This window comes from Ovis aries, chromosome 11 (genome assembly GCF_016772045.2).
Source record: "Ovis aries strain OAR_USU_Benz2616 breed Rambouillet chromosome 11, ARS-UI_Ramb_v3.0, whole genome shotgun sequence".
Classification (NCBI taxonomy): domain Eukaryota; kingdom Metazoa; phylum Chordata; class Mammalia; order Artiodactyla; family Bovidae; genus Ovis; species Ovis aries.
In genome coordinates, this window is record NC_056064.1 from 18,454,515 (window position 1) to 18,469,188 (window position 14,674).

General features: G+C 38.0%; 2 protein-coding genes across 33 annotated transcripts in view; one reads left to right on the plus strand and one right to left on the minus strand.

Annotated features, from left to right (window-relative positions):
* Positions 1 to 1,290, plus strand: part of OMG (oligodendrocyte myelin glycoprotein) — a 34,558-nt gene extending 33,268 nt beyond the window's left edge. For both annotated transcript variants that reach the window (XM_060395269.1, XM_060395268.1), the window contains exon 4: positions 253 to 1,290. The gene's annotated coding sequence lies outside the window, so the exon portion shown is untranslated. The remainder of the gene's footprint in view (positions 1 to 252) is intronic.
* The window catches only part of NF1 (neurofibromin 1), a 253,657-nt gene that overhangs the window by 88,780 nt on the left and 150,203 nt on the right, over positions 1 to 14,674 (minus strand). For all 31 annotated transcript variants that reach the window (XR_009595501.1, XR_009595495.1, XR_009595494.1 and 28 more), the window contains 3 exons: positions 13,998 to 14,144; positions 11,499 to 11,645; positions 6,888 to 6,998 (listed from right to left, as the gene is read on the minus strand). Coding sequence is in view for 14 of the 31 variants with exons in the window: in XM_060395256.1 (XP_060251239.1) it covers positions 6,888 to 6,998; positions 11,499 to 11,645; positions 13,998 to 14,144 (405 nt within the window). In the remaining 17 variants the exon portion in view is untranslated. The remainder of the gene's footprint in view (positions 1 to 6,887; positions 6,999 to 11,498; positions 11,646 to 13,997; positions 14,145 to 14,674) is intronic.

Below are 14,674 nucleotides of genomic sequence, written 5' to 3' on the forward strand. Positions count from 1 at the left end.
TATGCATCCTCAGGCAAATTATGCCCTTTTTCTGAGCCCATCTGTAAAATCAAAGAGTTGATATTGATCATTTCTGAATTTCCTTTTATCTTAAAAACTGTGTGTTAAACCAAGGTTGGCATTTTCCTGGTACTGAGATAAGCTTTTCTTCATGCCCTCTTCCTTTCTCACCATCACTTTTAAAAATGTAAGTTCTTATATTTGTTTATGATCCAAGTGTTAGATTAATTTTCTATAATTATTTTGAAACAGGAAAATGATGTTCAAGTTATTATTCACTCTGCTCCTACTGTTTTCTGATGTCACTTTGTGGGAAACCAAAGCAGCATCAATGGTTACCAGCCTAAGTTCTAAGACAACCACAAATTCCAACACAACTCCAAACCTCCAAATATCTCTGAATCCCAAGGCAACAAAGAATACAGAAGTGACCTCAACGACAGCCACAACCATGAATACAGAAAGTGTAGTCACAACCAAGAATATGAAAAGTGCAGCCACAACCATGAGTAGTGCAGCCACAACCATGAATATGAAAAGTGCAGCCACAACCAAGAATATGAAAAGTGCAGCCAGAACTACGAGTACAAAAAGCGCAGCCACAACCAAGAATATGAAAAGTGCAGCCACAACCATGAGTAGTGCAGCCACAACCATGAATATGAAAAGTGCAGCCACAACCAAGAATATGAAAAGTGCAGCCAGAACTACGAGTACAAAAAGCGCAGCCACAACCAAGAATATGAAAAGTGCAGCCACAACCACGAGTACGAAAAGTGCAGCCACAACCATGAATAAAAAAAGTGCAGCCACAAACAAGAATACGAAAAGTGCAGCCACAAACAAGAATACGAAAAGTGCAGCCACAACCATGAGCACAAAAGGTGTAACTGCAACCAAGAATACGAAAAATGGTGGCACCAAATTGAATCCAATGGACAGCACTCACGTTCTTTTCTATGTCATATTTTTGTTGTTTTTTGTACACTTAGGCTGAAGTGGACCTGGACTGTCTGCATTGTTATCTCAGTTCATTATATCTGCTGAATGGCAACAAGCACAGTAGGAAAATCAAATTTATTTCACCTTCCTTCTGAGTAAATCATCACTATCCTAGTTTAATTTGGTTGTTTGCAAATTTTAATTGTGTAAGTTTAATCATTGCCTTAATATGATGGCTTCCTTCTTTATAAATGCTAAAAAGAAGGCAAAATACTCTGTTTGCCTTTTAAATGTTTGCAAAACTGAGTTGCAACTTGGGGTTTTACATTAAAGGTGTAAGAGAAGAAATTATGTTGGTGACATTTAACCAAAGTATGCTTCTGTGTGGGTGTGCATGCGTGTGTGTGTGTGTGTGAAAACGACAGGGGATTGTGGATAGGGGTTGAGGAGCAGCATGTGTTATTCTGCATTTATTTTTTATTAAATAGACAAAAGGATAAACTATAGTGCTCTATAAAACAATACACCTGTCACCATATTCCATAAATGTGTAATAGTAATACACTGTTACAATAAAAAAGACTCCAATTCTGCTAACATTTGGAGTACAGACTCAGCTGCTCCAATGACAAAGTTATCTTACTCTGTATACTTCTGTCTTTTACTGCAAATGGTCATTTGTCAATCTGATGCCTAGAATTCATAATTCTTCCTTACAGAAATATACCCCATAAGTACTGGTGAGATTTTCATGCTGGTCTACAAAGATTTATTTAAGCTAAAAACCTAGTATTTAATTTTAACAGTGATAATAACCATGTGTGAACAACTCTGATTCTTACTAGTTGTGCCACCTTGAGCTTAATTCCCAACCCAGTGGAAACTCCCAAACAAACTGGTAATAAACCTACTTCAAATGAATCACTTGGGGTGTCTATTAGATAGACTAGGCTCTACCCTGAAATTCTGATTTAGCAGCCCATGTAGGGCCGGGAGATATATGTTTGTTTGATAGCTAGGTTTGTGAATGACTAACAGCGTCTCTAAATTTCAGTTTATAAATAAGTCAGTCATTGGCAGTAATAATACCTCAGCAGGTTATTTAAGGGTTAAGTGAAAAAGTATACAATATGCACAGTCTGCCGAGAAAGCACTCAGTAAATTTTAGCCGTTGTCATTATTACTGCTGCTGCTAAGTCGCTTCAGTCATGTCTGACTCTGTGCAACCCCGAAGACGGCAGCCTACCAGGCTCCTCTGTCTTTGGGATTCTCCAGGCAGGAATGCTGGAGTGGGGTGCCAATTCCTTCTCCAATGCATGAAAGTGAAAAGCGAAAGTCAAGTCACTCGGTCGTGTCTGACTCTTCATGACTCCACGGACTGCAGCCTACCAGGCTCCTCCATCCATGGGAGTTTCCAGGCAAGAGTACTGGAGTGGGTTGCCACTGCCTTCTCCAATCATTATTACTACTGACACTCAAAAAGCAACTTCCAGGTATCACAATATACCTAAGAGGAAAACTCTTCATTGCACTTTTAGGTTTTATAGTTTTAATTATTCTGACAAAAATGTTCCTGGCAACAAGTCAAACAACAGAGATATATAACAGAACTTCTGTAGCTGACCCTCTGTGTGCTCCAGTCATGCCCCTGAGAACACCACTGTGAACAGTTTAGCGTGCACGTTCACAGGCCTGTCAGTCTGTGCATATCACATGCCTGCACATACACACACCCGTGTTTCTGTTCATTGTGCATGATAAATGTCAAGAGTCATCTTTCTGGACATTTGAAAAGCTGCATTAGAGGACTTTCTGTTACTTTTGCCAGCTCAGAATCTACTTTTCCTCATTCTGATACTGGCAGTCCAATTTCCCTTTGGGAAAGCCTGCTCCCATCCCCTCCCCTCACGCCTTTCAGTTTATGCAGTTTAAGCTACCTTCAACAGCGAGCTCCAGGGATGGGTGTATGACTCAGACCTAGATACCAAGAAAATTCCATCCCCCTTGCCATAGTGAATGCCTCAGGAATTGGCAGGTGACTCAGGCCAATAAGACTAGTACTTTTGCTGTTACTACTGGGAAAGAAGCGTTTTTCACTGGGTTGTTAAGCTGTTCACAAGCCACCCCTGGGCATAGCTTAGGAAGAGCTGCCTGGGAATAAAATCAACACAAAGAAAGTAGAGTCAAGACACAGAGAAGACAGATGTTCTCCAGATGACATTGTTCAAAGCTCTACATACAGTCATCCAAGAAGCCAGTCCATCTCTTGATCTCCTTGGGTACATCTACCAACTGATATGCTTTCTGGTTTACACAAGTATAAATTTCATTTCTGTTGCACGTAACAAGCAAAAACAGACTTAACACAAAACACATTATTCCATAATACAGATGTATCATTATTTATTCAACAATTTCCTTTTGATACAAAGCTATATATTATATATATATATTTGCCACTATAAATAATGCTGCAACAATGGACATGAACTTGGGCAAACTCCGGGAGATGGTGAGGGACAGGGAGGCCTGATGTGCTGCAGTCCATGGGGTGGCGAAGAGTCAGACATGACTGGGTGACTGAACAGCAACAAGAACTGTCCTTGTATTTATGGGACTTTATTACAGGTCAGGTTCAAAGGTATACAAGAGAGAATAGAAGGAAAAGACTAAAAACTAAATTAGGTCAAAATTATGACGCAACCATCATGCCTGACTTGACATGAATCTGGACTTTATTCAGGGACTCAGTGGTGCTACTTAACAAATAGACGGGATTAGATTTGAACTGGAACTGCCGCCAGAAGCAATGTTAAGATGACCTGGAAGTAGTTATGCGGGGTTTAGGGAGTAGGAGAATAATGCTGCATTAATACAGGTTAGAGCTAATAAGAGAGTCTCAGTAATGGCAGTGGGGGAAAATGAATTCAAAAGACATTTCCAAAGTACCTAAAATTAAGGCATTAAGAACCAATTAAGAAAAATAAAAAACACATACCTTAGGACATCCCTTGATAAACGAATAGCTGCTAAGTCAATTCAGTCATGTCCGACTGTGCAACCCCATAGACGGCAGCCCACCAGGCTCCCCTGTCCCTGGGATTCTCTAGGCAAGAACACTGGAGTGGGTTGCCATTTCCTTCTCCAATGCATGAAAGTGAAAAGTGAAAGTGAAGTCACTCAGTCGTGTCCAACCCTCAGCGACCCCACGGACTGCAGCCTTCCAGGCTCCTCCGTCCATGGGATTTTCCAGGCAAGAGCACTGGAGTGGGGCGCCACTGCCTTTTCCGAATAGCACTAGGAGGTTATTTCAAATCACATGACTACTGACTTAGGGGCAGCCAGGAATCCACTGGCTGGCCAGGACACAGCATTAACGGTTTTGCCAAACAGGTATCTGTAGCTGAACCATGTTCTCTTTGTGGAATTTGAACTGTGAAGTACTGAGGTAATGAAGGACTGACTAGCTAGGGCTAATGCTGAAGAGATACAGAAAGAGAAAAATCATGAGACACAGCTGAATGTGAAGCCAAGAAAGAGGCAACAAGTCAGTTCCAGGACTGATGGACACCTAGGTGCCGTCTGCACCTGTTCTAACTCATGGTTTTCCTGAGGCCCACCTTCTTGAGAAAGTGAGAATGATTTCTCTGTAAAAACTGAGCCCTGACTAAAACAGCTTTATTGATTTGCCTAGCCTAGATGACACAACTAAAATCAAGACATGGTGATTGATAATGAGGAGGATAAATGAAAGAGGGAAGAGTTTTAAATGATTAGGGTTTCTGGACTGAGAAGGGATGGTGATGCTGTTGAGAAAGAGAATATGGTGCAAAGACGAAGTTGATTTGAATATACATTGAATTAAGTTTTGGACATTTCAAGTCTAAAAGGTCTGTGGACTATCTGTAAGGAGGCTGGAATCCATCGTTCAAAAGACATAAACTAATACTTGGTAGTCTAAGCCACAAAAACAAAGGAATATCAGAAAGTCAAACCTAAGTGTGCTCTGACAAAGTTCACTGAATAGAGACAAGGCCTCTACCACCTTCTCCTGCTCTTGTGCTCCTCCACAGTAGAGCGGGTCGTTCCACTCTGAGTGATCATGTGCTCAACTGTCCTGACCTGAGGCTTCATACCAGGTGACAATGAAGCCAGGAGGCACTCTCGTTAGTCTAAATAAGAGACTGAAATGTACAAAGTCTGAAGCTGGCAGAGTCACAGCCCAAAACAAACAAACAAAAAAGAAAACCTTAAACATACTCTGTATGCTTGGAGAACTTTATAGGTCACAAAATACTTTATGGGAGACGTAGGCAGGATAGTTTTTCTAAGCAACTCCCCTTCTTTAACATATGAAGAAACAGAGTCATAAAAACTAACTTGTCTAAGAAGGAGCAGAGCTGGGAACCCTCAGCACACTCAAGTCAACCTATTACATGGGTCTCTAGGATATCCCACTGATTTAATCTCACAGGTGTCTGCATCAGGGCCAAGCTACTTTCCTTTGGCCTTGTATAGTATGCAGACCACCACAGAGAAGGAATATAATCTTACACTCTGATCCTGGAGAAAAAAACCAGCTTTAAGGTTTTCCAGAAATCTCTGAAACTTGTAAAGTAACAAGAATTTAAAGGGGGAGGAGGACACATGTCTACCTATCTCTCTCACCAATGTTTCACTTTTAATGACTTAGACAAAATAGGGAAAATCAAAATACACTGGTGGTGTTAAAGATTGGGATTGGTATACAAGGATGGTTCATCTCAATTGCAAAAGAAAATTAAAATCTTAGGCAACTGAGAAACAGCATCTGAGGTAAAAGTTGGAAAGAAGACTAACGGGAAGGTGAAGAGACGTTCCTCAGAACTGCTGAAGAGGAAGGCTAAGGATAAATCCAAGTTTCTATCCCCTCTTGATTCCCTAACATCCAGTTCTTGGGACTTCTTGGTTTAACACTGTCTGCATTATCCCATTAAATCAGTTTCCCACCTCCCACCTTCCTTTCATCACTCCACTGCCACTTCTCCTCAACCCCCATTTGTTTCTTATACACTGCCAATTTTTTTTTGCCATTCATGATCATTAAAAGTCTACTGATATAATTCCTCAATTTATATTAAATTCAGGAAACTCAGAAAGATTAATTTCTACAGCCTAGTGGAATAACAGAACTAAGAGAAAACATAGCCCCTGAGATTCCAAAGCCAGTGGTCTATTATATAACATTGTTCCTAAGGTTCAATTACCAAGAGTTTATATCACACTAAATGGGAAGAAGGAAAACTGACCAAATAATACCACAGACAAGTTCTCCAATGGAATGCAGAATAAGGCAAGAAAGAAAAGACAATGGCAGGGAAAGTAACATGAGCATTAGGCCTATTTTGAAGGAGGAACATTTCAAGAAAGGTTTCCTGGGAACTAGCTTTTGCTGAAGACAGCACAAATAAACACAATCAATTTTTCAGGCTGTCACTTGTGCCATATCTTTATAGACATTTCCCACATCGTCTCTGAATTATTTGTTAAATCACCCTGATGTTGCCTTACCAGGCCTATTATTAAAAGTTCTCAGATTCTTTGTTTTATTTCCATTACAAAAAGGTTTCTCAGTATCATATTGCAGATATTATTCAAACAGAATACACCAGAAAACAAAAGACTGTGATTTTTTTTTTACTCTTTGTAATTAATTCACTGTAGGTGGCATAAAAACACTGATGTAATACAGGGAAGCAAATATGAAGCAGGTACTATGAAAAGCAATTTATAATAGATGGAGCACCATACGGGAACAAGATGGCTGTTTACCAGCTACATTCTCCCAGGAAAACTTGTCTCCAACTCTGGTAAAGTCAAACAGGAAAAACCAAACTTGCTGTCTCTCTACATTTTCTACCATTTTAAAAACTCCGGTAAGAGAAACTAAAAACAGTGTTTCTTACCTCCGTGCGACATAATAAAATATAGGATTCCCAGCTTTGGAAGTCCCAGCTTGGTAGAAAATACTTAATGTTTTCAAAGCCTTGAACTCTTCTTTTTCATGTACTTGATGCCTGAAAGAAAAAAGAGCACAGTAACTCACAGACTTTATATTGTTCATTGATATCTACAAAAGTCCACAATTAGAACAATGATAAAATATACAAAATGGCAAAATATCTTAAAAGCAACATACTTTCTGAAGGGCAATGTGGTGACAAGCACTAAAAGTTTCAAGGAACTATTATTTGAACCCTTGACTGCAAGGAGAATCAAACCAGTCCATCCTAAAGGAAATCAGTCCTGAATATTCACTGGAAGGACTGATGCTGAAGCGGAAGCTTCCAATACTTTGGCCACCTGATGTGAAGAACTGACTCATTTGAAAAGACCCTGATGCTGGGAAAGATTGAAGGCAGGAGGAGAAGGGGACAACAGAGGATGAGATGGGAGAATGGCATCACTGACTCAATGAACATGAGTTTGAATAAACTCCGGGAGTTGGTGATGGACAGGGAGGCCTGGTGTGTCCATGGGGTTGCAGAGAGTCTGATACAACTGAGCAACTGAACTGATTATTTGAGCCATTAGGATAACATTAAGAAAACTACTAGACAGGGATATTAATCATAGAATTGTTTTTAACCATTTTTCTTTCTAGACAGAAGTTTTTGAATTTTATTGATTTGTTTTTTAAGAGTTCAGTTTATGAACCTTTCCTTTCCCTGGTTTACCGATTTTGAATGAGTGAGAAAAGTCCATATATTCTTTTTTATGGGAGTTTATCCTCACAAATAGTGTATCTTTTTCCAGATGGTTACTTACTGGTACAGTTGTACCAATACAATTTATTAAAAGGCCATTCTAATCTCCCTGATTCTGAGTATCACTTTTATACTTCAGTTCAGTTCAGTCGCTCAGTCATGTCTCTTTGTGACCCCATGAACCGTAGCATGCCAGTCTTCCCTGTCCATCACCAACTCCCGGAGTCTACCCAAACCCATGTCTATTGAGTCAGTGATGCCATCCAACCATCTCATCCTCTGTCATTCCCTTCTCCTCCTGCCCTCAATCTTTCCCAGCATCAGGGTCTTTTCAAATGAGTCAGCTCTTTGCATCAGGTGACCAAAGTATTGGAGTTTTATCTTCAACATTAGTACTGCCAATGAACACCTAAGACTGATCTCCTTTAGGATGGACTGGTTGGATCTCCTTGCAGTCCAAGGGACTCTCAAGATTCTTCTCCAACACCACAGTTCAAAAGCATAAATTCTTCAGCACTCACTCAGCTTTCTTTATAGTTCAACTCTCACATACATACATGACCACAGGAAAAACCATAGCCTCGACTAGACGGACCTTTGTTGGCAAAGTCATGTCTTTGCTTTTTAATATGCTGTCTAGGTTGGTCATAACTTTCCTTCCAAGGAGTAAGCGTCTTTTAATTTCATGGCTGCAATCACCATCTGCAGTGATTTTGGAGCCCAGAAAAATAGAATCAGCCACTGTTTCCACATCTATTTGCCATGAAGTGATGGGATCAGATGCCATGATCTTAGTTTTCTGAATGTTGAGTTTCAAGCCAACTTTTTCACTCTCCTCTTTCACTTTCATCAAGAGGCTCTTTAGTTCTTCTTCACTTTCTGCCATAAGGGCGGTGTCATCTGCATATGTGAGGTTATTGATATTTCTCCCAGCAATCTTGATTCCAGCTTGTGCTTCTTCCAGCCCAGCGTTTCTCATGATGTACTCTGCATATAAGTTAAATAAGCAGGGTGACAATATACAGCCTTGACGTACTCGTTTTCCTATTTGGAACCAGTCTGTTGTTCCATGTCCAGTTCTAACTGTTGCTTCCTGACCTGCATACAGGTTTCTCAAGAGGCAGGTCAGATGGTCTGGTATTCCCATCTCTTGAAGAATTTTCCACAGTTTATTGTGATCCACACAGTCAAAGGCTTTGGCATAGTCAATAAAGCAGAAATAGATGTTTTTCTGGAACTCTCTTGCTTTTTCCATGATCCAGAGGATGTTGGCAATTTGATCTCTGGTTCCTCTGCCTTTTCTAAAACCAGCTTGAACATCTGGAAGTTCACGGTTCAAGTATTGCTGAAGCATGGCTTGGAGAATTTTGCACATTACTTTACTAGCGTGTGAGATGAGTGCAATTGTGCAATAGTGGGAGCATTCTTTGGCATTGCCTTTCTTTGGGATTGGAATGAAAACTGACCTTTTCCAATCCTATGGCCACTGCTGAGTTTTCCAAATTTGCTGGCATGTTGAGTGCAGCATTTTCACAGCATCATCTTTCAGGATTTGAAACAGCTCAACTGGAATTCCATCATCTCCACTAGCTTTGTTTGTACGGATGCTTCCTATACTTTTATACTTAAATATATTTAAATACAGTTTAAAAAAGGGCATGGTTTAACTATTATATATTCTGCTTAACACAGTGTCTTTAACCTGAAGATTTATGTCATTTACTAGCTCTGGAAAATTCTGTTGTCTCTTCAAATATTACCTCTTCACTACTCTTTAAGCTCTATTTATTAGATATGTTGGAACTTCTCATTCTATAACCTCCATCTCTTAAAGTCTTTCATATTTTCCATTTCTTTATCTCTGTGTGTAAAAGTCCATGGAATTCTTCAGGCCAGAATACTGGAGTGGGTAACCTTTCCCTTCTCCAGGGGATCTTCCCAACCCAGGGACTGAACCCAGGTCTCCAGCATTGCAGGCGTCTTCTTTACCAGCTGAGCCACAAGGGAAGCCCAAGAATACTGGAGTGGGTAGCCTATCCCTTCTCCAGCGGATCTTTGTGACCCAGGAATCTAACTGGGGTCTCCTGCATTGCAGGCAGATTCTTCACCAACTGAGCTATCAGGAAAGCCCACATACTAAATACTTTGCTCCAAAATTCTCTTCTAGCTATGTATGTGTTTAAAAATATTTTTAATATACATTTTCTTTTACCTAGTATTCCTATGTGTCTTGAGGGTGGGAGAAGAGACTATAGTACCTCAGTTCATCATACTGCTGCTACCAAGTGAGCATTTGCTTAATATTAATGGAGACAACATATAGCATCTGAGAAGGGAAATAGGTACACGTATGTATGGATAAATGACTAGGAGGCTATCTGCCAAATGTTAACTGAATTATCTCTAAGAGATGAAATAACTGAAAAATTTTCCCTTTTTCGATTTCTATGACTAATTTAACAATTATTAGTTTATAGTTGACAACATTATAAAGCTACTTCCATTTTTTAAAAGAAAAATGAGTCTCAGGGAGCATCAGTGGAAACTTAGAACAAAAATATCGTTTAATGCCTATGAAACACTTTATATATACACCAGATATTGTTCTAAGTATCTTACACATGTTATAGCATTTAGTGTTCAAAAGCACAGAGGATTGTTTTATAGGAAGGTGGGGTCTTAGGTTAAAAGGACTAATAAAGAAGTTTTGTTTGAGAAATGGAAAAATGGCAAGGACATCCTTAGTAATGCTGAATAAAACATAGTTTTATATGTTTATATAATTTTCAACTAAGTAACATGAAAATTTTGCATTGAAAATATTCCTTTAATTACATAGGAATAAGTCTGACACAACTGAGTGACTGAACTGAACTGAAATATCTGTTACATGGGAAAATGTAACAGAACTAAAGATAACAACTAAGCTTGAAAGGAGATTGTTACATATTCCTACATTCTTTTAACAATACCAAAAAACTGGAGTCGTGTACAAAACTATCATCTGTATGTAATATGACTAATAACAGGTACTCACAATCCATGGAGCATTATATAAAAATCGTTAGTATGAATTAAACTTTAGAATGTCATATTCTGTTCTTTCCCTTCTGCTTCTGGCACACACTATGAACAAAACACTTAACCCACACTCACTATGAAGTACTAAGTGACTAAGTATAAAGTACTATGAAAGATACTTTAAAAGACTAAAGAATTCTGCAAACTATCTTCACAGTAACAACACAGAGGTGAATGTCTAACGATGAGGATCCAAATCTCAATGAGATTCAAAACAAATGTTCACAGAAAGAAATTTTATAGCAGTATTACCATATTTCTGACCCTCAGTCTAAAAGTTGTACAATTAACTTCCAGGAGACTTCTGAAAAATTTTATCATGTGATAGAAAGAGTTCAGCACTTAGAACCAAAGGACCTATGACTTAGGATGGAATCTTAGGCAAATTACTCACTTTGAACTCTATTTTCCCAATAATTATAATATGAAAATAATGTTATCTACCTTCCTTTTAAGTATAAAAACAACTCAAAATAACATGACACAGTATTATTCAACAAGATGTTATTATTTTTTTACGAGAAAATCAACCATGAAACAAAGCATATTGCAACAATATACAGGGTAAAGAGAAAAGTGGGACCCCAAAACATGGCAATGAGGTTATGAAGTACATCTTTCCCAATAATCTTCTGTGAAATATACAAGCACATCTAACAAGCGGCCTGGAGGTAAAGCTTGCAGCTCAATGAAAAAGACAGAAATCATCATGTCGAGGTGGTACTTTACCTAGTCATAAATTCCTCAAATTTCGAACTGGTAAGGTTAAGGCTGGACCAGTGTGTATCTGCCACGGGTTTGTGCTCTGGAGGACCCAGGTATGCAAGAAGTGTTGCCATCTTATCAAAAGGTCGTCTTCCAACAGCTTTGTGATCCCTAGATATAGGAAACTACTTAGGAAAAAAGTAGCAGTTCACATGTAGCAGAACACATTTCTTTATTATTTTTTAATTGGAGTATAACTGCTTTATAATGTTGTGTTAGTTTCTGCTGTACAACGAAGTCAATCAGCAGGATGTATACATATCCCTCTTGAACCTCCCCATCCCACCTCTGGAGGTCATCAGAGCACCGAGCTGAGCTCCCTGTGCCCTACAGGCGCTTCCACTAGCTATTTTCCACACACAGTAGGGTATAGAAAAACACGTTTCGATTGTCACTGGCTGCTTTTCTTTTTACTGTCTGGTGGTGGTTCCTGCTCATTTGTAAATAGCACCCAAAAGACCTCAGGGGTTTTAAGTATAACTGAGACATCTTAGAAACAGGACCATTCCTCAACTAAAAAATTTACATAAAATTTCATTATGTTCTGGTATTCTTAATCTATTACCATTAAATAGGCAACCAGTAAGTAAAAATAACATTCTAATCCAGTTTTTCTCAGGATGAAAAGAACTCATTTGGAGAGACCGCTGTTTAGGAAGTGGACATAGTGTCCCTGATATCAGATTTCTGCTTAACCAGGGTAAATATGAATTTTCAACAACTATTAAACATTTAAAACTAAAGATAACAAGATACTATTTCACAAACATCAAACTGACAAAAAAAAATTATGACATTTGCTAGTGCCAATTTTGGTGAACAGGTGTACACTGTACTCTCACAGTACTGTCAAAGCATAAATCAGTATGTACACTATAAAAAATAATGTGGCGATATCTAACAAAGTTGAGGCTGTGTAAACCCCAGAACTCAGCAATTATGCATTTGGGTAATTCACAAGGAGACAAATGTGAAGAATATTTATTACATTACCATTTAAAATAACAAAAACCAGGAAACCCTAAATATCTATCAATTAGGAAGTATGAAAATAAACTGTGATATAGCCATTCAATAAAATACTAAGATAAGTTAAATAAATGGTAAATCTCAAATAGAATATTATATGAAGAGACTATATTCACTGTATCATTGCTATAAAGTTTTAAAACACACAAAACTGTTTTATATGTACCTATGTTATACCCATACTTTTCTTTTTCTTGTCAGTTACACAAGAGAGAAGTATCTTTTTCTCTCCCAGAAATAAAATGTTATAAAGATCTGAAGTAATTCAACAAAATAAAAAATGTTAAAACTAGGCAGTAGACATGGATTTCTGTTATATTATAGTCAATACTTTTTTGTATGTTTGAAATGTGTCTTTTTAAAAAAAAAATTGAAAAAAAAACTGGTATTAAAGTACATGAATATGTACTTAAGTCATATAAGTTTGTATTTTAAAAAGATGCATATAAAAGAATGTTTGCATTTAAAAGTTCCACTTTAAGTGCCACACAGATGAAGCATCTCCCTCCTTATGGTCTTCTACTTTTCCTATGAATAAGCAAACCATTTTTATTGGAATTTAAAAATAATCTGTACTCATTTGACCTTTGTAAGAGAATTCATACATAAGAATCTGGGCCACTGTAAACATATGTAACGATTATAGAAAGGAGAGCAAATAATTCAGGCTACAAGAGACTTTAACTAAAAACAGCTAATGAAACAATTCCCAAATTAATAATTTTCAATTATTAAGTACTGCCTATATAAAACTTCATTTGCATGTACTTCAGAGTATCACAAATGGGATTACTACAGAATTGCAATAAAATAGCAATGTTTTAACCCACTCCAGTGTTCTTGCCTGGAGAATCCCAGGGACAGGGGAGCCTGGTGGGCTGCCGTCTATGGGGTTGCACAGAGTTGGACACGACTGAACTGACTTAGCAGCAGCAATGTTTTAATTATTAACTTCCTAAGAATTAAGCTGCTCTTTAAACTCAGATGCCAAGACTCATTTGACCTAGTAAATTTAAACTTCTCTGTGGCTTGTTGTAATATTATGTTTGCAAGCCAGAAAAAAATCCAAAAGGCTCATTCGTGATTTCTCAGTTTAATTTTTTGTTTCATTGGCTGGATTCTTAGTTTCCCCACAAGGGATCAAACTCAGGCCCCAGCAACGAAAGTGCCGAGTCTTTCATAACCACTAGACGGCCAGAGAATTCCCTCTTAGCTTTAGTATTTTTTTAAAAAGTCTACAATACCTACATAGGTTTGTTGATCAATTAATATGACTTAAGCTTTTGCCTACATATTTTTAAAGGTCTACATTACTCTTTAAAAATCATAATTCTTATTCTAAGAAGATACAAAGTAAAAGGCATTATTCATGACTAATACTTTGATCAATTTAAAGTGAGAGTTTTCAATATCCCCATGACTGAGAAATCTTACCTATTGCTGGAAAGATACTGGCCAATTTTCTCTTGATTATTCCATAGCAGACGATGTAAAGCAAGCACATTGCCATCGCTGATGAAGGAAAGACTGTGATTCACAGCATCACTTGTAGGACAATCAGATGCTATATCAAGGAAAAACCTTCAAAAATGCAAAGTTATTAGAATTTCAAAAACCAGATATACTCATATCTATGTTTGAATTAAATTTATGTGAAGTAACTGTGAAATTACTGGTATTACAAATATGGAGGTTTTATTCACACATGTAACTATAAACAAAACAAGAAGAGACAAGGAGAAGCTTGGTTTTCCATTTGATACCTGGCTTCAGCTTCAAAGTAGGCTCTGAAGTCAGACAACAAAATGTAGATAGATGAGAATCTATCAGTACTTTACAGATAAAGAAATGGAGGCCCAGACAAGACAAAAGACCTCTCCAAAGTTATACAGCCTGTTAGGTCAAAGTCAGGATCAGAACCTTTGTTCTTTTAACTTTCTATGGGTAGTCAATCTTTCTGTGGATAGACGTAGAATGGGAATCCTATGCTGACATTCATTTTTTTTTCCAGCATGATTTACAGTCCAATAATATACCTTTTAAATTCCAATCAGAAAGAAGTTAGTATGAACTATAATAAAAAATTAGAGGAGTTGTAGGGAGGGGGGTTC